The following is a 23,930-nucleotide window of genomic DNA, read 5'->3' on the forward strand; positions in this document are numbered from 1 at the left end:
GGGATTGACAGGAAATAATATACTATAAGCTGCTCCTATATGGCCAAAAGCTCTATTCAGCCTTAGACTGTTAAAAACTTGACCGTTTGAAGCTAGAGATCGGACAGAAAAGGCCAGCATTAGTGAATATAAGACAACAAAAACATCATCAAGACAACACCAGGCTGCACACCTCTATGATGACGCACCAAAAGATGTAGGAGCTCAAATGGGAAGTTTTTATGCATCCTCCCTATGGTACAGACCTCGTACCAAATGACAACTATCTGTTCCTGACCAACACTCTTTGGGATACACATTTGGCTTCAAAAGAGGCATGTGAAAATTAGGTGTCCGATTTTTTTGTCAATAGGGACAAGGCTTCTACAAAAAAGGTTATTATGAATTTGGATTCTTGTTGTCAACAAATTTATCGAACAGAACAGGGTATACTTGGCTTAAATCGGATTATTGTAATACTTCTTATAAAGCATTGAAATAAAGCAAAAAAAAAACGAAATTGTTCTTTCCACAACCTACAAATTGGTTCTTCCATCAATTATGCTTTAAATAAGAAAGGAATGACTGAAGTGACTTCCTTTTTGAGTGATAATTAGTGTTTCGTCTGTCCTTTTTTATTTTTCTCAATCCAGTTAGAGTACCGGTCCTTCGGACTGTAATGCCTAGAACTGATTAAAAAAAGAAGATATAATGCTGAGTGATGTCATACAAGACCGAACAGTATAAGTCTTATGTCTGATACGTAGGACTGAACCGGACAGTTCAGTTCTATATATAGACCAAGAAAACACTTCTCATAACCATAATTTTGCTTAATCCTTTTTCAAGTAGTTGGAGTTCAATCAAAGTCGAATTTTCCACGATATATTTCAGGCAATTATTTTAGTAATTTTCAGATAATAGACTGCTTTAAAAAAAATTGAAATTTTTAATATTTCGAGTAACATTCGAATCCAATACTACTACACATAATCTTAAATATATTTTACCAAAAGAAGTCTACCACAAGTAACAAGAATTCCAATGATGTAACGTATATTCTGTAGTTTTCTGCTCTATATATGTATATTGTTAAATCAGGTTGTATATGATTTGTCCATAGCCTAAGTGATTATAAGTACATATGAAAGTCACATTCGTTCTTATTTATATAGGTTGATATTCTTATGTTAGTGTGGTACTTATATATTCCAGCGTACATACATAAGTAGGTACCTACTAGTATATATTGAAAAATAGTAGAAAATAACATTATAACACCACTTAACCTCAATATATATTATAAAAAGTATTTGCAAAGGATATTATTATATTATCAACTCCACCGTTGATTAACGAATTATTTATATATATATATATAAAGTACATACAAAGGAAAATACAGTGTTTAAAGCTTTTTTTTACCTTTAAGGTAGGAGTTCAATATCCTTGTGATAAAACAATACTATAGGCGGGGGGGAGGGAGGGGGAGTAGAGAAGTAGAACAACTGGTAGAAGAAGGGAAAAAAAAAAAGAATAGAAACACCTTGTCATTCCTCCATTTTGAATAATATGTCTTATCCTTACATTTAAACTATAAAAAAACTCTTGGTTGAGAGAAACCTGTTATTTTTTATAATACGTAGGTAAATATACTTTTAAAATATCACTCCAATGTCTCCGATTAGGATAACCGTCCTTTTTTGTTGGCAAGTAACAAATGAGCAGTTATATATGAGAAAAAGTGTTTCTTCACTAATATATTTGATGGATTGAGATATTAACTACTTAATACAGAATATGTACATTGCAATCACTATAATTGGAATGATAAATTATACCATAAAATAAATATTTCCTTCATAAACATTCATATACTTATAATTATTGCTACTGTTTTAGTACTCAACTGATTAGCTTTTTTTAACAAAAAAATTACACAACTCATCAATGAACACCTTTAGAAAGTTTTTGTACATTTATCATCGAAAATAATTTGGTTAATAATGTCATTTAAATTCTTACTTTTAATCATTGATGGATGATACAACATACTTCAATCCTTATAAGAAGTGTATACTTATTTTAAAATATAACATGAATATAAAATAACTAGTTCATACAAGTGAATATTTTGCAAAAATGTGAGTTTTTTTTTTTAATATGATGTAGTTATTGAGATTATATATTTTTTTGTTTTATTTATTAAGTTTGTCATTGGACATTGTCCTCAAGTTTAGGATTGTATTTAACGATATAAAGGATTTGATATAATACTGCTTCATCAATTTCTTAACTTTTGTATCATGAAGTAAAAAAAAAACACTTTTCAAACAGCAATTCAATGTATTCGTTTGTGATTGACCGTGAAGAAGAAGGAGGGACATAAAAGAAGTTATACCTTGAGGAAAAAAAGAGTTTTACCTACCATTAAGCCCATTAAAAATCAAAAGGATAAAGTAACGGAATCATGTCTGAGAAAGCTTTACGTCTGTCTCATCTAATAAATTCTTAAAAACATGTTTTAAAGAAATCTTTGAGCTGCATTAAAATATATACCAGTTATGAAGAATCAAAGGACATTATACACTATACAGTTAAAAAAGTTTAAGGTAAACTACAAAAATGACCCGATAAGCTTGTTTATCGAAGTCTAAGTAGTTCTGCTCTGCCATATCTCAATGGAGTCCATCACGCAAAAGTTTGAATCTTGTTTTTAAATATTTTTTTTATTATTACTGACACTTTCATTCTTGTTCATAAATTCTAATTTACCTAGCATATGAGCTATCAATATGAAGACAGTAGTTTACTTCTGAAACGCCGGCATCTCTCAGTAGACTCGGTGTAGTATAAAAGAACTTGATAAGACAAAAGTTTTGTCAAATTTGGGATAGGATCTCTAGATGAAAGTAGACAAATCTCTTTAAGTCGGGATGTAATGAAGTAGACCAAAATAATTTATAATTATCTTTGAAGTTTGGTATGCAGAACCAACTGGCTGTCCAAAAAATTTAAAAAAAGTGAGTGTCCTTTATTATTATCTTTTTTTTTTCTTCAAACTTTGCTCTCTTAATCATTAATATAGCCATCCTTAGCGGCAATGATGGCTTTCAGGCAGCGGTAGAAGGCCTGGAACCCATTGCAGATGTAGTCATCTATCATTTTGTCCCAGTGCTGGCTGACAGTGGCTTTGAAGGCCTCGGTATTTAGATGAACTTCCACGCGACCTGTACCCAAATTGTGTAGTCGAGGTGATTTGTATCAGGGCAATAGAGTACAGGAGGTCCAAAAGAGTCATAAAAGATTTCAAAATAACTCATTAGACTAATTGAAAAAAAAGTCTTGAAACAGAGGAGATGGGTTTCTTTCATTGCTGGTATCAAAGATGGCCTATCCACCCTCATAAGGCTCTTTCCACCCACTTTTTTTATTGTTCTCTTGAAAAACTGGTGTGAAACCCCAAGATCTCTTGCATGGGCCCTCATGGACTTGAGGGGATTTGCCTGTGCTATTTTCTTTAATTCGTTTAAGTCCCATTCAGTCTTTTTGAAAGAGCCTTTCTTTCTCTCCTACGTTTCGGACTTGTTGAGGGCGTAGATGATGGTCCTGAAGACGCACAACTGATTAGATTACGCGAATGGAAATACGTCAATCACTTTCAAATGTCATTAATAGGACTTGTACGTAAGCTAAAGAGTTCACGTTTGCATATGAGTTAATTTTAATCACTCAACCTTAATTAATAATTGCATAATTAAGTATCAGATTTCAATGGGCCACCCAGTATATTCACATTTTTTACAAAACGCAATCCAGCGCAGGACTTCCTGTTATGAGTAGGGACTCAAACAAGTTCCCCCAGTGTCTTCCTAGCTACACGTCCTCCCTTGATCCTGAGGAAAATTTCAAAGTATTTTTAAAATTTCTGTATAGAAAGGACAAAAAGCGAATAACTGAAAACTAACAAAATGATTTGCGATTTTGTTTTCAAAAATAACATAAAGGTTTGTCAAAATAGATTTTTAAATTGCAAAATTTATTCCGGAACTGAATCCTACCTTGAAAATCATATGTTTGACACTTTCACTCTCTTGCACCTAGTTCTCTTTTAAAAAAAGACAATAATGTTTAACATAAAATGTATAAACCCCAACTTTTTCATGCCTGCTATATTTAAGACTACACCAGGTACATTTTTATCCATTAATTCACCATAAAAACTAATTCCATAAAATAAATTACATAATTTAGGAAAAATGTTAGGAAAAATTTATATCAATATTCTCAATACAGTTTACTTTGATATTAATAATCTCTATGTATATATTACAGTTTGTGGGTGTGTCCTCACCGTTGGACCTAGGAAGCTGAAGCTTTGTATGGTTGCCTGTATGAATCTGATCAGGCTAAGTTGGGGGTAGGGGTGTATTCTGTATTCAATACACGAAAATTATTTTTTTGGAGATCAAGAAGACTAGATTGGGGATTATATAATTTATCAAAAAATAACTGACGTCTCAAAAAACAACTTTATGAATAGCAACGTTTTCTAAATTTATTCAAAATCAAAAAAGTTATGCGCAAAATAAAAACTAGGAGATAATTGCACTTTCCCTTTTTTTCAGGTGCACAAAATGTATTTGAAATGAAATATTAAAATACATTTTGTGGAAATTTGCCTGAAAATTCATTTGTATATAAATTTATTTGACACATGAAAAGTGATGTTTAACAGAAATATCTGATATTTTCTGTATATATTTTTTTCACATTTTGAAGAATGATTGCCCCCATACGATGCATTTTGGAAATACATTTTAATTTCTAACACTACAAAAATGTAGTTTCAATTTTTGTAACATTTTATTAAACAACTTTTGCAACATTTGTAAAAATAAACCATTTTATTTTCTCAAAGACATATTCACCATAACTTTTTTTGTCTTTCAAGTACGAAAAAAATGTTTCTCTTTACAATGGAAAGAAATTACTTTTTTCACCTTTTTTGAAAATTAGTGAAAAAAGTTTTTGCAAATTTCAATTTGACAATTTAAAAAAAGAAAAAAAAATGGACTTCTCATCTGGACAATTTTTTTAAGCATATATGTACGTATGTTATTAGAAGTTTATAAAACTATATATTAATTAATTATACATATTTCTAAGGTTAATATAGATACAAGGTTATACCATAATGCGTGTACGACTGATTTAGACTTCCGCCACTCTTTTAATATTGACGTCATAGTAGATGAGTGGTTGTGTGTTTTGTCAAAATCTTTTTTTCTTCTTCAGCACTCGGTACGATACATTAAATTAAAAATTCCAGCAATAGTGATGTCATAGACTATGACTGGTTGCGTGTTTTGTCAAAATCTGCCTGTCTTGCCCGATTACATGATGGTATAACCTTGTATTTCTATTAACCATGCATATTTTATAATCCTCACACACACCAAAGGGGTTTAAACAATAAGAAGGAATAATATTGACCATTGTCCATGCGATTTCCCACCTTCTCCTTATCCCGAGTAACCCCAAGTAAACTATTTGCTAGTAATGTATATTTTTCAAGTATATTTAAAGCAATCATTCAAATTTGACTTAAAATTATTCAAAATGATCTAATCGTGTATAAAATAAATATCTAAATGTACAATAAGTCTATAAAAATATGTGTGTACATAAAATAAATATTTTTTTGCTCATTACAACGGTTGTTATTTTTGTTTTTACAGGTACAAACACCTAATTGCAGAAAAGTACGATCTTAATTCCTGTTAAAAATCATATTTCAATAAACAGAACATACATAAAATATTCCTAATATGTAAAAATAATTATTGAAGACATAACATTTTTAGAAAAAAAGGTCAATTATAGATGTTATGACCTACTTTTAAAGGTACAAGTGATGTTTATTTATAGATTATCGATTCTTTGTGAATTAAAGATTTTGTATTAATTTGCAGTCACTTCCTATAGTTTCTGATTTTATAATCATGTACGAGGGTCGTTTGAAAAGTCCATGCCAAGTCCGAGAGATGGCACTACTGACGCATATCGAGGTTATTTTTCGTCCTTTTTTTATAAATCCCTCTGTTTCCTCGATTCAAACGAATACCAAACAGAAAGAAATAGACCGATCTGGCTGAAAGTTTGTGTGTGCTCTTCCGTGAGATGTTAATACCTAAACTTAACCTTCACACGTTTCCGTGGTCCCAACTCTCGGATTATGCACTGACTTTTCAAACAACCCACTTATTGCCAAACTATTTTTTCACATATTTGACATGGAGTCTAAGTTTTTTTTTTTTTTAAATGAAAAATAAACACGCTAATATTAAGGCATAAATATTTATGATATTCAAAATGATTTTTAACTTTTAAAAAAATTTAAATATTTCCTCCTCCTTTTAAATGTTTCATATGTAATAAAATCAAAAGATGTTATTAAATATTCTAAAATAAGACATATGTCTTCATATACTATGCGTGATATTTTATCTTTTCCTTCTCCAAAAGGGCCTGACTGAAGTATAGATTCATTATTTGTTTTTTTGTTTTAAAATATATGCCCTTAGCAACAATTCTGTTCTCTCTCTCTTCTCTTCCTTAACATGAGTATTTGATTAAATCATCAATAATTGTGAAGGAAGGAAAAAAATCAATTTGAGGATAGGTAACAACCAATCAATATATGATATGAGTGTCATTAGTAATTAACTATTTACAAAAGTATGTAGGGGAGACTGGAAATAGTTTCAACAGTTTGTTTTTCAAATATTAAAAAAGTTTTAATCACAAAATATATATGAGAAGTTGAAAATATGTGGATAAAAGCACCTTTAGTAGAAACAATTTCTTTGTAAAAATGGTGTAAGTTTCAATTGATTTTGTTATATCTTGGAACAATTTAACTATTGGTTCTTTTGTTCATATAATGTTATCAAAATTCAAAACTCAAATAGTATTGGAGATATTGTAACTTGTTACAAAGGGGGAAGTAATAGAGGTAGATCAAGCTAGAAAGTATTGGGCTTCAGTCTATGTCGGGCTACGAGATATCGGGTTTCTGGTCGTCTAGCGTGCCGAAATATGAGGATCTATACAATAGATGTAACTCAATTTATACTCATGAGGCCTAAATTTATTTGAAAATCAGAATGTAATAACGAATTGATTAAGCCAAAACTCACAAAATCAAATCCCAATCAATTTAACAAAAAGCCATTAAATTTGAAGCTTTACATTTTCATAAAGTTATATAACTTTGCAATCTTACAAAAAGGCTTATTTGTTCAACCTTCTGCATTTTAAAATGTTTAATGTATGTCCATACGAAATCAATCATAAAAATGCGATTTAAAAAAAGATATTTGTATGTGTGACACTTACAAATTATCAGTAGCGTCAAATTCAGCCTATTTTTCATACGGTGTTAAATCGGAGATGAAGTCATCGATTAGTTGTAAAGGAAGTATTTTACATTAGAAATAAATGTGAGGCTGGAAGGTTCAGCCCATGAGCTCTTCGGGCTGGGCAAAATGAGGTTCAGAAAGCAGACTTTTGGGGCCAGGCATAAGCCGAGCTCACATCTAGTCGATAATAGTGTTGAGTTTTGTTCTAGGAATGATAGATTCTTATGAGACTGTAATAAGTCCGTGGTGAACAGTTACAAAAAATAAAAACGACAGTTAAAAAAAAGAAAAAAGATTCGATTTATAATTTAAAGGAAAATCTAGGTTTCCAATTCCGACAAGTACAGAAAATATTTGTCAAGTAAGTCTCAAACTATCATTAAAGATCATTAGGTCTAGATATGGATCCAATCCAAAGAGGACATTGTCAATTTCACAATCGTCTCCCATCAGTTCGTCTTCAAAACTACAAAAGAAGAACAGCCCTGTATGTGAACTAGAACATCCTGAAGGCTCTCATAGGGTGTCTAGTCTTCATAGAAATAACAAAGTCGATAGCAATTGATTGTCTAATACAATAAAAAAATAGGTATGATAACGTTTTTAACCCTCAATCACTGATAAAATTGGAGAAAAAGTACGCTATATTTAAACTTTTTACGACATCTTGCTTACCCGGCTTACGGTCCAATACTAGGTGTTGTTTAGAAAACTATTTTTGTGTTCTGGACTTTTATCTAACTTTCAGTGCCTTCGACAAGCAACTTTCAAATCCGAAACGTGGAGTCACACTGCTGATCAACAAGAATTTCAAGCCAACAACTCAATTTCAAGAATCGGATGGGAACCTTATAGAGATATCCTACAACTTTTCGGGAATTACTTTCGATATTCTGGGAATTTATGGCCCAAATTGGGACACCCCTGATTTTTATAGTAAAAGCTTTTAACAATTTTGGCTCACAGGCCAACAATTATGAGTGAGGATTTTAATATAAAATTGGACATTAACAGGGACTCTACAAATCCTAACGGAAAGACGAATGCCCGCGCAAATAAAATACTTCGCTACATCATTCAATCATATGATCTCTATGACACAGCTGAAGCCGTAAAAGATTATAGACATACCTACTTTTCTTCTGAAAAATCATCCAACCCCGCGTCCTCAAGAATTGACCTATTTCTATTCATTGGTATTCAAAAGCAATCAGTCATGTCATATAAAGTAATCGATACCAAAATATCCGATCATAAGGGACTGTACATTAAAATTAATTTGATACATTTCCCAAATTATAGTGATAAAAAGCTTGGAAATTCAATTCATCGCTATTAGATATACCCAAAGTCAATTATGAGATCGTGGAAATAATTGAAACCACGAGATACAATGTCAAAACAGGATGTGAAATCTTCTATGAAGTACAAAAGATGCTATCAAAGATCAAAGCTCTATACATACATGCTGGAGCCCGATAAGCCACCAATAGGAATAGGAAAATTGGTATCATTGAAAATATAAATAAAGAGGACATTTTGGATCGTGAAAATAAATTAAAACTGGATCAAATCTTCCGGATTCTGACCTAGCATTTAGAACCAGATTAAAAATGAGCATCGAAAACTGATCTAAATCAAGATTATAATGTGGTATGATGGAGAAAAAAAGGAACAAAAGCAAGGATCATGCTAGCAAGTGGAAAAATATCTGAAGATCCTACAGAAATAAGTAAATAAATAAAAACCGTCTTCTTCGAGCTGTATCAATGCTTCGATTGTACAGCACTTAAAAAATGTTCTAGATGTACCCATCGATCTGCATACTTCTACAAAGAACTCAGATGAAATGTGGACTTTAAATTCATAATTCCTCCGGATGATAATAATTTCATCGAGAAACATTTAACGATACAATAAATCTTAACTGTTGTGAGAGAAAACGCTAAATCTAATAAAATTCCTGGATGCACTAGTTTTGGTTTTGAATTTTACAAAAAATATATACTTTATTACAATTCTACGAAAAGATAATGAGTGTTGGATATTGTCCTGAATATGCGTCTGATGGAAATATCATACTGATTCCTAAAAAGAATAAAGATGCAAAATTGAAAAAATTTTAAGGCCTCTTACTGTGCAAAACTGTCTTTATAAGATTTTTACATACATTATTTTAAATCCCATAAACAACGTCTTGGATAAATTTTTACATGAATCTCATTATAGATTCTTAAAACATACGCTAATGGACTACATTCCTTGCACTCTACAAATGTGTATAGAAAGTGACCAAGAGGTGACTTTAATGGCTGAAAATTTCGCCTAGGCAATCGATACTTTATCACACGAATATATTATCAAAAAGCTGTACAGAAAGGATTTCGGAGACTATATCATTCGAATGGTCGGTGTAACCTTAGCGATAAATAGAATAGCAATAAGGTATGGAAACCAGTGCAGTTACTTTGGGAATAAAAGAGGCGTCCGCTAGGGGGATACACTGTCTGCAACAATTTTCATAGTATGCTTAGACAAACTTATTCGTGATGTTCACTCAGAAGCCTCGATAAAATGATTTCAACTATCTGATAGAACTTTAAAATATCTGTGCTACGCAAACGATCTAACTATGGTATTTTCAGGAAACACCAATCAAAACACTAAAATCAATTGAAATATTTATATGCATACTTAAAAGTTTTTCCGATCTGGTCTTTTTGTGAATGAAGAGAAAACCGAACTTTTATGTCCTTGTGGCCCCGTAATATCCAAAGAGTGGCCACAATTTTGTTTTGGAAAAAACCTCAAATGGTGATTGTGTCATTTCACAGAAAATTTAAAATAATTATAATAATGAAAGTTGAGTGATTGAAATTAATTCATATTTTGATACATTAAAGCATAAACAATGAGTTACAAAACAAAACAAGCATTAGTTTACATACAAGTCGAGAAAATGACAATTGAACGTAATTGACAAAATTCCATTCGCACACTCTAAGCAGTTAAACCACCGTCTATACTATTAACAAGTCCAAAACGCCGAAAAGGAAGAAGGGTTCTGTCAAAAAGGCCAAATTGGTTCCGTAGCATTGAAGAAAAAAAACCCAGGCCAATCCCCTCAAGTCTATGAGGGTCCATGCCAGGTATCCCCGATTTTCACACCAGACTATTAAGAGGGCTATCAAAAAAGTGGCTGGAAAGAGCCTTGTGAGGGTGGAGAGGCCACTTTTGACACCATCAATCAAAGAAATCCATCAGCTCTATTACAAGACTTCTGATTGAGTCATTTGAGTTCTTTGGAACTCTGTTTTGACACTTTTACCTTCCCTCACAACCCTAATTTGATCCCCTTGACTTCAATTTTGGGTTTATGTCGAGAGAAAAGCCTGTATTGTCCGTCCTCTAAATACAAAGGCCCTCATTGCCACTGTCAGCAAGTTCTGAGACGCCATGACAGAAACTATATCCGCATCAGGTACAAGGGCTTTTGCCGCCACCTGAAAGCCATCATTGCCCTAAGGCCTACTACATTAATGATTAAGAGAGCTCAGACACAGTCACTTCATACCAGGTACATATTGTAGGGTGAATGCATAAGAACTTCCCATCCAAGCTCCCGGAGCTTTTGGTACGTCTTCAAAGATGTGTGTGGTCTTGTGTTTTCTTGATTTTTTTTGTTATTTCCTATTCATCAAGGCTGGCCACTTTTATTCGATCACGAGCTTCAAACGGTCGATTTGTTTATAGTAGATGGAAGAATTGAGTGAAAAAAGAAAAAACAATCGGCCCCGTATATCTCGCAAATTTTCTTCTTCACTTGGGACGCGTTTTTAGGTATAGTATGTAATATAAAATATCTGACTTTATTTAAATCAGATGGAATTTAAAACAAGTGTAAATTTTATAAACCAGCTACAAGTGTTACAATTGTGTTTGTATTGTTTACTCTTCTATATTACTATATAGTCATCAGACGTATATCCCAAAGGATAGCTATCACATACCTAGATACAAATTATGTTCTTGACATATTTGAGCTTTATCAAACATATTTAATGTAGATAGTTTCCGAAAAAACAATTGTACATACGTTTTCATCTGTCGTCCTAAATCGCCCAGTTCTCTCCTAAATATTTGCTCTCTCAGTGAAACACAGCATGCATATATTTATAATGGTGCTCTCCACAAATATATTCGAACTGGTTTGGTCACCAAAATTGATATTGGTATATTAATAATTTTTCAACTAAAAACATATCTCAAAATGTCAGTAATTTTCCAAAACACAAAATTTTCAAAAAATCAAAAAAAATTAGGTGTTTGAAAACAGACTTAAAACTAGGCTAATAACTTTTTTTTAAATCATTTTAATAAATACTACTAAAGTACTGATATAATGAATCCCACTAATATATAATATTGGCAATAGAGTATGTTTTAGTAATTTATTCCTCAAAAACTGTTCTTAAGAATAATATTCTTAATTGAAAAACGATATGTTTAACTGTTGCAACTTCCTACAGTGACAGAAATAACATTTAACGGCTTCTATTTAAATGTAATTTACGAAAAAAATAATGACAGCTACAATCTTTCAATAAGTTCAATCGATAGTAAAAAGTAGTTGTTATGTAGTGGTAAATTGTTAAGTAAGAGGATCATAGATATTAAGCCAGTACCAAATACCTGGAGGTGAAATTTCTACCATCTCCCCTACTCATAATATTGTTATATATGTCTAAGGGAACACAATTTGATTAAGACTAATCTAAAATTTACGTAGAAACATATATCCGAAATAAGGTTACATTGTTATCTAATTGACTATTTCTAAATGGTATTTTTTGTTTGGGTAATTATTTAAAAATCTTACCTATTATTAAAGACATAATTAACTTTTCAAAGATTTGACTCACCTAAGAAAGTTTATGGTTATGTATCATTTAAAACATTTTACTTGTACTATAAGAAAGTTTTAATTATCTCTTTTATTTCTTATAACATTTCTATACCCTCATGAAAGGCTATTTCTCTCTCTTTGTACATATATAAAATACGGTGGTCGTGTAACTACAAACAATTAAGAATTACAAAAATATTGAATTTGCCATTTACAGGAGGCCCCCGCTTATCGCAGTTTTTGGGGGAACAAAAATCTGTGTTATATTATATTTGTATTGTACGGGGACTTAACCCTGTAAAATGGGAGAAATTATTTCTCAAAGTCCACTTTTTTCTATTTTTTCTTTCTTTCGAGTTTTGTTAGGTGAATAAATACACTTTATTCATGACAAATTATTTAAAATATTACAAGTAAGACAAGATAATTGTAAAATTTAATCTTTTGTACTTGATTTTGAATCCAGTCATTTCAATACTGTAACATTTAAAAAATCAAAACTTTAAAAATATTTATTCAGCACCCTTTTTAATTGCAAGTTTGCAAATATTTAATTATAACCAAAAGTTTTAAATATAGGTATATAATAAAATACTTACAAGACACTACCTCTATGCAATATTATAACTTCTATTATATAAATATATAGGCATAATATGTAGATACAGATCCCCTATAATGTATATCCAGTTTCTTTTTAGTCTCCTGAGGCGTATTGCGTTTCATGAAGAAATGTTTAATCAAGAAACGCAATTATTTTTCGTCATTGTTTTGAAAATCAACGGCATTTCCTCGATTTAAACGAACGGCAAACAGATAGAAGTAGACTAATCTAAGTGTTCCTCCAAGAAATGCTACTAACTACACAATATCTTGATACGCTCCAGTAGTGCCATTTATCGAACTTTGCATGGACTTTTCAAACAACCCTTCTATGATATTGTCATATTTTAATTGAATGTGATTAGCTCAAATAAAAGTAAATAAAAAAAAACTGGTGTTCCAAATTTCAAATAAACAGTGCCATAAAATTTATAAAGGTATTTAGGTTATAAAATATTTTGCTTTGATATTTGTTTAGAAGAAAATATAACACATAGGTTTACAAGTGTCAGATAAAGTTAAAAATATGGAGTTGCCAAAGATAAAATTGCTATAGTATTCAGATTTACGAATGTGGTGAAGAAAAAAGCGAAATTCATAAATGGGTAATTAATTAATAATTTCTTGAATGATAATAATCGTAAAATAAAATCACAAGTCCAGGTTATGAGACGAGTGAATATGACTCTCATTTAGTTGTTTAGTTTACCCAAAAAATATACAGATACTAAGACTGTGTATTAGATATTACAAGGACAAACTCAGGATTATATGTTTTTTAGATTTCAAATAAATTTTTTGGGACAAAATTAGTTTTTTTTTGGAAAATTAAATTTTTTGCAAAGAAATTTTTTTTCAAAAATGATATTTCAAAATATATATATATATTTTTTTTTTTTAAAGAATCAAATTTTTTTGATATTGGGGTGGAGGGGCCTCTCCACCCCACCCCCTGCAGACGTTCCTGTATTAAATGTTAAAAGTGTATAGTAAATAGCGCCAGATCTGCCGTTTACATTTGTGTTAAAAAAATAAGTAAGAAATATAAGATTGTTGGAGTGAGTTAATGGAAAATAAAACACTACCCACCAATGGTTTTGAGTAGAAGTGGAAGTGTTTTAGCGCTACCAACATGAATGGATCTCTAGAAAGTTTAATAAAAAGTGTGAGAAAGGCTTTAAACGGAATTATGAATTATAAAATTGTCAAGTTAATCCCGGATGAATATTCTACAATATTGTACAAAAAAAACTATGATAAATTCAAGGGCATTGTTCCCTACTATTTCTGTTAAGCCCTAGACAAAGCAGGACTCATTGCACCAAACAGTCTCTTGTAAAGGAAATAAATTATAATGGAAAACTAAAAGAAGCCGAATTTAGCTATCTTCGTATTATAAACTTCATTACTTGGTCAGATGGAGTCATTGTAACACTGTCATGTTTATTTATACTTAATCGGGGCAACTTCATTTTACAAATGAAAGGACAATTTAAAAAAAGTTATATTTGACTTAAAACAGAAAATTCAATATCAAAATATAAATACTACCATTAAAATAACCTGACCTAAAAAATAACATAGTGACATATTTTACAAAAATACTCTTTGACTATTTGAAGTTATATATTAATAAAACAACAATTGTCCAATACAAACATTTAGAATTATTAGAATGACTGATGTAAATATAAATAAAAAATTTACTCAAACATAATTCCTCAATACTTATGTCGAAAAGCACTATTAAGATCTAATTTTTTTATGACATTGGTGAATTCAGATAAATAGTTTCAGAAATGAAAAGATTATATGATCAATATTGATACACAATTAGTTAGCTCGTGTTGCGCATTGTATTGTCAATATATGTATATAAAGAAAGGCAATATATTCTACTTACCAAATTTACAATATTAATACTCTCTCATTAAGATATGTCATATTTACATTAGTGGACTAACACACTTGGAAGTAATTAACCTATCATCATTCTCTCTCCACTATATTCAATAACTATTCTTTAACCCAAATCAAAAATGCAAAAGTACAGAAGATTAGAATGTGCCTTCAACATTACCAGTTCAAAGTGTCATGGAAGAAAGGAAAATACCATATTATTCCAGATGCTTTGTCACGAGCTCCAGTAGATGATCCTGAAAAAGAAGAAGAAGAATTGGAAAGTGGAATGAAAGACACAGTTAGATTAGCCATAATTAGAATAGCTGTAATTCAGAATAAAATCCAAAATATTGGTTTCGTAGATCCAATCATTGAAGAAATACGAAATATACCAAAAGCGGATGAAGACTATGGAGCACTCGTACAATTCGTGGCATGTGGTCTGAAAGAAAAAGGAAGACTAGAAAATCATAACGTAAGGTCATTTAAGAACATGATCGAAGACTTAGCTGTTGAGGACGGTTTAGTATCGAAAGATACACGAATTGACGTCCCCAAAGTGTGCCAAAGACATCTTCGCTAAACTACCTTTGTCGCATCAATGAAAGACGAAAACCAAAAGAAGAGCGAGAGAGTCAATATTCTGGACTGGAATGAACACTGAAATTGACAAGATTATTGAAAACTGTGAAACTTTTCAAAGATTTTTGAAAGTATGTGTGTTCTCTCTCCTAAAATAATATTGATAGTTTGTTAAGGTCCTTATTGGAGTATAATTGAAGATCGACATGGAAGTAACTCCTGCCATATTTTTACTAGATACGGAGTGGGATTTATTTTCCCCCTTGTCCTCTCATAAATTATACAGCAGAATAGTTGCTTATAGATAATTTAGTGTTACGTCATAAAAAATAACTACCCTCTTCCCATACCTTCTATAAATTAACAGTGTGACCATGTTAATTATTGATTTTTTACCTCATATTTTTATACAAATCTATGTATAGTATACAAATCAACTTTAGAGTAAGACTGTGTCATTCGAAATATTATACTTACAATACCTTGTGACAATGTAGTAATGTAGTTTAATTAGCAGGTAATATTTGTAAAATCAGTATTAAAAGCAGGTAAAATTTTGATTCATGTTCCTTTTTAAATTATATCATTTATAAAAAAAATTACATTAATTTTGAATTATTATTGAAGGTTGCAATTATATTTTATAATTTGGTAGGCCTAAAACTAAATTCCCTTGGAAGATTGTAAAATGCATAATTTTATATTATTTTGTTTATTTTTCCCATAGTATTTGTTAAGATTTAAATATCTTTATTTTTAACTGGGTAAAACTGATCATTCCTTTATACAAAAATAAAAAGGAAAAAAGAATACAAGGTACTATGATAAATAATTAATATCATCTAAACAAGTCGAACTCCTAAACTACTCCCCCTAGACGACAGAGTGAGTAAAAAGGTCGTCTAGTTAGTAATACACTAAAAAAAGCATCATAAAAACATTGATAAATAAACAAATCGATCATTTTCCAGTTGTAGATCTTGTGGATCTTATAGTCGGAGACGCTGGAAGGATACTTGGAACTCCAAATGCAGGTCGAAATCTATCCATCGAGACATTGTCAGTTTTTGATCCAAAGTACAATTAATAGTAACGATCGTGCCTCTCAATCACCTTAAACTGGCCTAAGAAAGTTGGAGAAAGAGACTATTTTATAGGTTTATTTTTAACAAAAACAAGTTCGGGTTTTTTTAATGTTTGTTAATGGTTCCTTTATTAAAGTGTCTCGAAGGAACGTGTGTTATTTTTTCCATTGTTTTAAAGAAACTTTCGACGTCGAGGTTGCCGGACGTAAAGGTGGACGCGTTATGAAGAGGTTTCTGAAAACATGATTGATAGGAGGCGAAGCAGATGGGTCTTCAACAGTGGAAATATAGGAATTACTAAGTTCCTTGGCTGCAACACACATTTGCTTCACCTCTTCAATTGAATGGGACTCTGCTCTTAAGTATCCTTGCTGGTCTTTAGGCACATTTCTGATGAGGGCCTCCCATGGTAAATGATGAGGCAAATCATGGATGTATTCCTTCGTCTATAACTTCCCCAGGAGTAAATCCTGATGAATCGCACAGCATATCAGATTTTTTTAAAATTCTATCTGAAGGTGAGAGACCATATTTTTTAAAATTGCCTTTTTTGCACAATCATACATGATTCCTTCTTTTTTACTAGGAATAGACCTAAAAACTTCACCAGGTAATGCTGAAGCCATTAAACAATATTTGGTCTGATCTTCCTCATAAAAAAAATCCAGCTCAATTCTTCGAAACCAATTTTCCGGATCCATCGCCGAGAATTTTCGAAGACGTAGTTCTGCTATGGCAAGAGCTAAGTTGCTGACTTCTTCGGCTACTACTTTTGTTCGATCTGAGGGACATTGTCCGCATGGTCTTGATAATCAGAATGAGATTTTTTAGGAGGCATGATATCACTTCAGTGTCACCAATGTTAAGATTTAAATATCTTTATTCTGAACTGGGTAAAAATGATCATTCCTTTATACGAAAATAAAAAAGTAAAAAGAATACAAGGTACTATGATGAATAATGAATATCATCTAAACAAGTCGAACTCCTACATATTCATTATTCTGAAAGAAAATATTGGTCTGAGGCATTAATATAAATATAATTTGTTACATATCTAGATCACTTCCAAGTTCAGAAAATTTAATAGAACTCTATCTATTAAAACTTTAATTGACAAACTCATTTATTTATTTCTAATAAATCTTATACTTTTTGCATAATTCCTACTTATTAAAAAAAAAATTGATACTTTGAGGATACTATTTTAACCAAATTTATTAACAAAATGCAATCATAATAAAAATTATGCCTTAATTGTCAATATGTATACAAATTACTTAATTTTGTTTATAAAAATAATTCATAACATATACTGGGATATTTGAATTCATAATTAGTACAGTTTATCGGCAAGCGCGACAAGTTCTCCGGCAGTTTCTTCTAACAGTAAATGTCGAACATAGAAACCTTTTCCACTGACATGTGAATGCTCCCCAAAAGTCATAGCATATCTTTGGTTTAGATTCTGGAATATCAACATACTTGTATATATATGTGTATCTTAAATAATATGAATAAATTTTTCTGCTATTACCGCAGAGTTCGCATGTCTTAGGACAATTTCTTCTAACATTTGCATTCCATCTACATTTAAACTTTTTATAACGACATTTGCGACTCAGATCTCTACAAACTGCTCAAAGATAAATGAGCTTATACATGTTATATATCAAAACAAAGTATTAAATATTTTTTTATTCATACTTATTGGACGCTTGGTAGTTGTTGTATTAGAAGGCACTATAATATATAAAATATATGAATTTATAGTATTATAAACTATTTCCGACATACTTATTGGACCCATAGTAGCTGTTATATTGATCACTGTAAAATGTAATACGTATATATTCAAAAAATTAATATTACATTTATTTTGTTACCGAGTGGTGGTGGAGTTGAACCCGGAATAACAGTAGCATCTGAAAAATCAATAAATGAAATTATAATTATGATAAGTAATGAAGTTACCTTGAGAACGAATTCTGCTACAATAAAAACATATCAAGATTAGTAAAATGATCCTCATTGTAGACAATATATAGTAGAAATGTATAATAAATGATGTAATTGTACTTGCTATTTATACTTAAAATATAGATATGAACATGTGTGTTGCAGAATTGTTTCCTATACAGACAAATAGGTTAGTCTAATTTTAAATTTATTATTTGACATACGTAAAGTATCCTACACATGCTGACTTTTTTTTCTAAAATGATTGCTTGTGGTGCCAATAGATCAACTTTTATTTTTAATAATGTTATGTTTTGTAAAAAAAAAAATGTAGCACATTGAATAATATTTTTTTGGTAAACTAACAAAGGTGTATACATTTTTATTTAAAAGTCTGAAAATATAGGTACAAGAAAAGAGTTCCTATCTTTTTATTATATCTAGAAACTTTTTTTTTATCTTCAAGAAATTATCGGTCTTTTCTGAGATAAACACATGAAGATTGACAAAAATAATTATTAAAAAATACCAAAAATGAAGAGTTTTAGTAAAAATCAAAATATAAACATTATATTCTTTATATATTATTTATTTCAAAATAAAGGGTTGATTTTATTTAGTGGTACACTTAATTGACATTTTAAAATATAGGAAATTTATTCGTTGATTGTATTCAAATTAGGTGATAGGTGACTCAAGATTCCTTATGTAAAGTTTCGACTCAATTTAAACAAAACAAACAGGAACGAGTGAAGCAGAGCAATAAAGGAGAGAAACTTTGAAGCTTTTCCCTCGCAGCATGTCCTTCGAGGCATTATCCAAGAAACTCAGGAGGAGTTTCAGTGAGAAATGTCTTCAGAATAAAAAATCCACCCAGAACCATGGTCCTGGACATTGTGACCACCCCAAGCAATGCCTGCCCTCCCATTTAAAGAAAATTCAAGTTAGCGGCTTTAAATGAAGCCTCTAATTCATATTGTTAAAAAAATGTTTACTTTGAAGTTTAATTAATCATATGAAAAAAGATATTATTTTGGTTTATTTCGTAGAAGAAATTTTATTTATTTCTGTTATAAACTTAACCTCAGTATTTTAAAAGATTTAAAAAATTAAAACAATGAATCTTCATTATGAAAAGAAGAAGGAAAATATAATGACGTCACTGATGATAGACATAGGACTTATATAACTGTAAAGTAATAATTTTAAAATCCAGACTTAATTCATTCTAACCCAACACAAATTATGCAAATAAATATAATTAAAATTCATTTATATTACACAATGGTAAACTTAAGACTATCCCAAAAAGTATGAAAAGCAAAGATTTTAACTTATATTAATATTAATATCTATACAAGTAAATCCTTTCCAATACATATTTCCATTGTCATGAAACTTACGATATCCTTGCTTGATACTTTATATAATAATAATATTAATTTTAGAAATAATTATTTAAAAAGACTAACATTAATTTGCATAGAGTATATATTAATGATAATGAACTATCAGTATGTAAGCTTATAGTAATATGTTTTATGTATTTTATCCAATTTGCCATTTATTACATAATATAAGAGTGGTGAATAAAAGAATAGCAATCAGTAAAAATTACAGCATCCATATTTTTTTACATACATACATGAATAATAAATTTTAATTTGTAAATTGCCCAATCTATCTAAGTGTTCCCAGATTATCACTTGCGTTCTTCTATTTCAGTTTTTTATTAAGGTTATTTACTCTAATTCTTGTCCTTGTTTTCACAAAGGATATAAGGACTTCTTTTGGCCATTTAGGATATAATTCAATTAGATGATTATGCAGCCTTTCAAATACGTTTGGGTTTTCGTCAATCGCATCTTCATGGTTACAATGAAAATCTTTGAAATGTTTTTACATCCTCTTTTGAGTATCCTCAATTGAAATTCTTTAAGGGATCTATAATTCTTCTTACTTGGATTTTTGAGTGGCTCTCTTCTAGGATGGTTCTTATTAAATTTTGTTTAAATTACTCTGAGTTTAGTAACTTGCACTTGGTTTTGTACCGATACAATTCCATTTAAAAAAAAGTACTTTTTGCAATTTTTTTATTTGCCCAAAAAAAGCCCATTTACTTCCTCACACTGGACTCTTTTTTTCGAATTTGTAAATGTGAATCTGAGACCTGTATGCCTTGTTCAAAAGCTCTTGTTGGGACTCATTAATCCCACTACATATTTCCATGAGCCCTACAATATCAGCCTCTGTTTCTGAATCCATACTGGTTTGCTGGACCTTACTTACTTCCAAAAGTGGTTTCACGAGCTCTTTCCTTTTGTGAGTTTCCTTATGAATATCTCTGGAGGATTTGGGTTCATCTGAACTGGGAGAACCAAAGGGAATATGGAGTGAGTGAACTGCATCACTTTTTAATTTCTTCCTGGCCTTTAATTCAAGAAGCTCAGCCTGGAGATTTTGTTCAAAATCATTAGACGTAAAATGATATCACAAATCTTGGCATTCTTAATATTAATTGGGGTTTTTCTCCTGCTGGCTGAGATCCAAAGTCGCTGGAGCATCCAATTTTTCTTAGGAAATGTAAAATACTGGGCATCCCGTGGATCAGAAAAGCAGGCCATGGCACAAACACGCTTTGAACCTCGAGATGACACCATTTTGATAGGTAGATCCAAATTATTGCACTTCAATAAAATTATCTGAACTGCCGCAACTGTGACGTCAATACGTCAGCTGAGTCCGCTAACGCCATCCAGACTGCCTTAGAAGATCCTTGCCAATGTTACTAGAACAAGGTTAGACAACAAGAAAATGGCTGGACTGTTCTAGTTACATTAATCCTTGTTGCCTCATCTTTATATATAGTCACCTTAGACCAGAGGGAGTGAGGTAGTTAATAAAGGAAAATCTATGATAACTAAGTGTGTCGACTTTAATTTCATGTACTAAGTCTTGTAAAGGCCTGAGTACCACAATGGTGACCCTGACGTATAATATATAAAGAGAGGAGGTAAGTGTATTTTATAAGCAAAGTCATCAAAGACTACAACGACAAATAAAAATTGAAGTTTTAAAAAATTACTTATGATAGTTGATACTGTAACTCCTCTCCATGAGTCATGACCCTCCAATGACGTAGAGGACCCACACCTATTTAATTGGAAAACAAAAATATTTGTTATCATAACGTGGAGTAAAGAATAAATATGTTAAAAAACAACGTTTCTAATAAAAATAAAATCACTAATTATAGAAAATAACGCTGTTTCTGTTAAGTTGATTCCTTTTTGAACAAAACACTCCAAACAATGATTCATACAACTAGAAGCACAATTTGATCTCAAAGGTGCAAATGATCAAAAGAACACACTCTTTCATTTTATATCGGAATTGCCTGAGGAAGTAATTGGTCACTTCGACGAATCGGAGCTCGACGGAAGTGGAGATGCATCTTATGATAATAATACATTTTATACTCCTTTGGAGGAATCCCGAATGAATAAATATATTGAACTATTACAAGCTAAAACAGGACCTGAAGAATCTTATAAACACAGTAAATTGATATTCCTATCGAACAAATATCCACGTGAAGATTTAATCAAATTTGCATCAATGAGCAGAGTTGCACAAGAATGCAAACCAATATTAAAATTGTGCAAAAATATTTTGATTTATATTTGAAAAAATGAGATAGGATCGGCTTTCGTGGACCTCAGTTGACGAATAATACTCCAATGAAGTAAAACAACTTCTTTCCAAATAGGTCAGACAAACTTTCCCCGTAACAGGAGCTAAGATTATAATTAGAATTGATGCATCTGATTGGGCTATTGGAGGAGTTCTGGAACAAGAAATTAATAAGGATATTCTTCCCCTCGCATTTTATAGCAGGAAATTAAACGGAACTGGAAAAAAATCAATTTTTGATCGTGAGCTGCTATCGATTTATGAAATAATAAAAAGTAAAATCACATGATTGAAGATAGCGAGGTTGACAGACTTATAGATTACAAGCCGATTGTGGATATATTGAGACCAAAAACTTCCAAAGTTGACAAACCAGTTTTATTGGTTATCCATAAAGAAAAATACAAGTCAATATATGAAGCCACTTGGCACGTTTGAGAATACACCACAATCGTACGTATCAAATTAAACTTTATATTAGAACATGGAACAATAAATAAAAAGGATTAAAAGGATCATCAAAAAGCTTAATCAATGGCAAAATACAAAAAATAACCCTCGAGTTACCCCATCAGCTAGATTTCAGAAAATATGAATGGATATTTTGGGGGCATTTGAAGAGTCCAGTAAAGAAACAAATACTTGTTCACTTGCATTGATCCATACACCAATGGATATGTACTGAACCAATGCCTAACCAAACTTCACAAGAAGTGGTTAAAGCTTTGATGAAGTGTTAGGTATCAAATTTTGGAGAACCTGATACTATTCATTCGGATAGAGGTCGACAATTTGTAAGTGATATATGGTTTAATTTCATCAAATATTTTGGGATCAAACACACAACTACTCCGTCCTACAGACCACAAACTAATGGATTACAGGAGAGAAGGCATAGAAAAATAAAGAAATTAATTAGAACAAACGATGGTAAATAGCATGAAAATCTTCCATTATGCTTGTTGCAGATGAGAAGCAATCAAATGACCGATAGTGAGCTTACCCCAGCAGAAATGATATGGAGAAAATATAAAAATTCGCGGCAAAACCATTGGGGTATATCGTATAGATTCAACACTAGATTCAGTTCGAGAAATTATTCAAGCTATACCTTATCCTGGAACTAATCACCACAGCAAAGTTTGGAATTCGAAGGAAATACGTAAATGTAATAGAGTTTGGGTTAGGGATGATATAATTGGAAAAACAGAATGTTATTTAGGTCCGTATACTGTTCTGGCTGGAGACAACTCAACTTTCAGAGTGGAAATAAAAAGATCTCCAGAAATAATGAATATCAACTGACCAAAACCTGAGTTGAGTTCATCAGAATAAGTATAATTTTTATTTTCTGTGAGTCATATGGTTATGTTTAATTTATCATTTTTTATCGTTTATTGTTTGTTGTTTTTCTGTTTCAAAAAGGCGGAAGTATAGAAACTATGTTTAGACATGGTAGGTGACACCCCTGATCGGAAGAGGGAACAGAGGGAGTGAGGTAGTTAATTAAGGAAGATTTATAATAACTTAGTGTGTTTACTTTAATTTTATATACTATGTCTCGTGAAGACCCGAGTACCACAAATATAAAGAATTTCGTATTTTAATATATTTTCATTATTAAAATTATAAACAATTCAATAATTTTAGCATAAATTGTTTGAAAAATATAGGTATAACAACTAAGTAATGTGTATATATATATATATATAATAGTTGACAATCACTTTAAAAGTTTTTAAGTAAAGGATCAACAATTTCTTTGAAGTTTTATTCATTTTAAAGAATGATAATAAA

General features: G+C 31.0%; 1 protein-coding gene and 1 long non-coding RNA gene across 9 annotated transcripts in view; one reads left to right on the forward strand and one right to left on the reverse strand.

Moving 5' to 3' along the window:
* Positions 1-23,930, reverse strand: part of LOC121121967 (uncharacterized) — a 177,296-nt gene that overhangs the window by 36,026 nt on the left and 117,340 nt on the right. Inside the window, exons 2-5 of one of the 8 annotated variants that reach the window (XR_005865647.2) lie at positions 21,526-21,593; positions 18,368-18,406; positions 18,019-18,296; positions 17,682-17,949 (exon numbers count right to left, since the gene is read on the reverse strand). Coding sequence is in view for 3 of the 8 variants with exons in the window: in XM_071890415.1 (XP_071746516.1) it covers positions 18,368-18,406; positions 21,526-21,593 (107 nt within the window). In the remaining 5 variants the exon portion in view is untranslated. Of the gene's footprint in view, positions 1-17,681; positions 17,950-18,018; positions 18,312-18,367; positions 18,416-18,455; positions 18,491-21,525; positions 21,594-23,930 lie in introns of those variants that run through there. The other 7 variants (XR_005865644.2, XR_005865645.2, XR_011781402.1 and 4 more) reach the window with 7 other exon arrangements.
* On the forward strand, positions 16,305-18,016 carry LOC121121991 (uncharacterized). Its single transcript, XR_005865652.2, has 3 exons — positions 16,305-16,553; positions 16,618-16,999; positions 17,068-18,016. It is a non-coding gene; the product is annotated as an uncharacterized lncRNA (long non-coding RNA).

This window comes from Lepeophtheirus salmonis, chromosome 1 (genome assembly GCF_016086655.4).
Source record: "Lepeophtheirus salmonis chromosome 1, UVic_Lsal_1.4, whole genome shotgun sequence".
NCBI classification, from domain to species: Eukaryota; Metazoa; Arthropoda; class Copepoda; order Siphonostomatoida; family Caligidae; genus Lepeophtheirus; species Lepeophtheirus salmonis.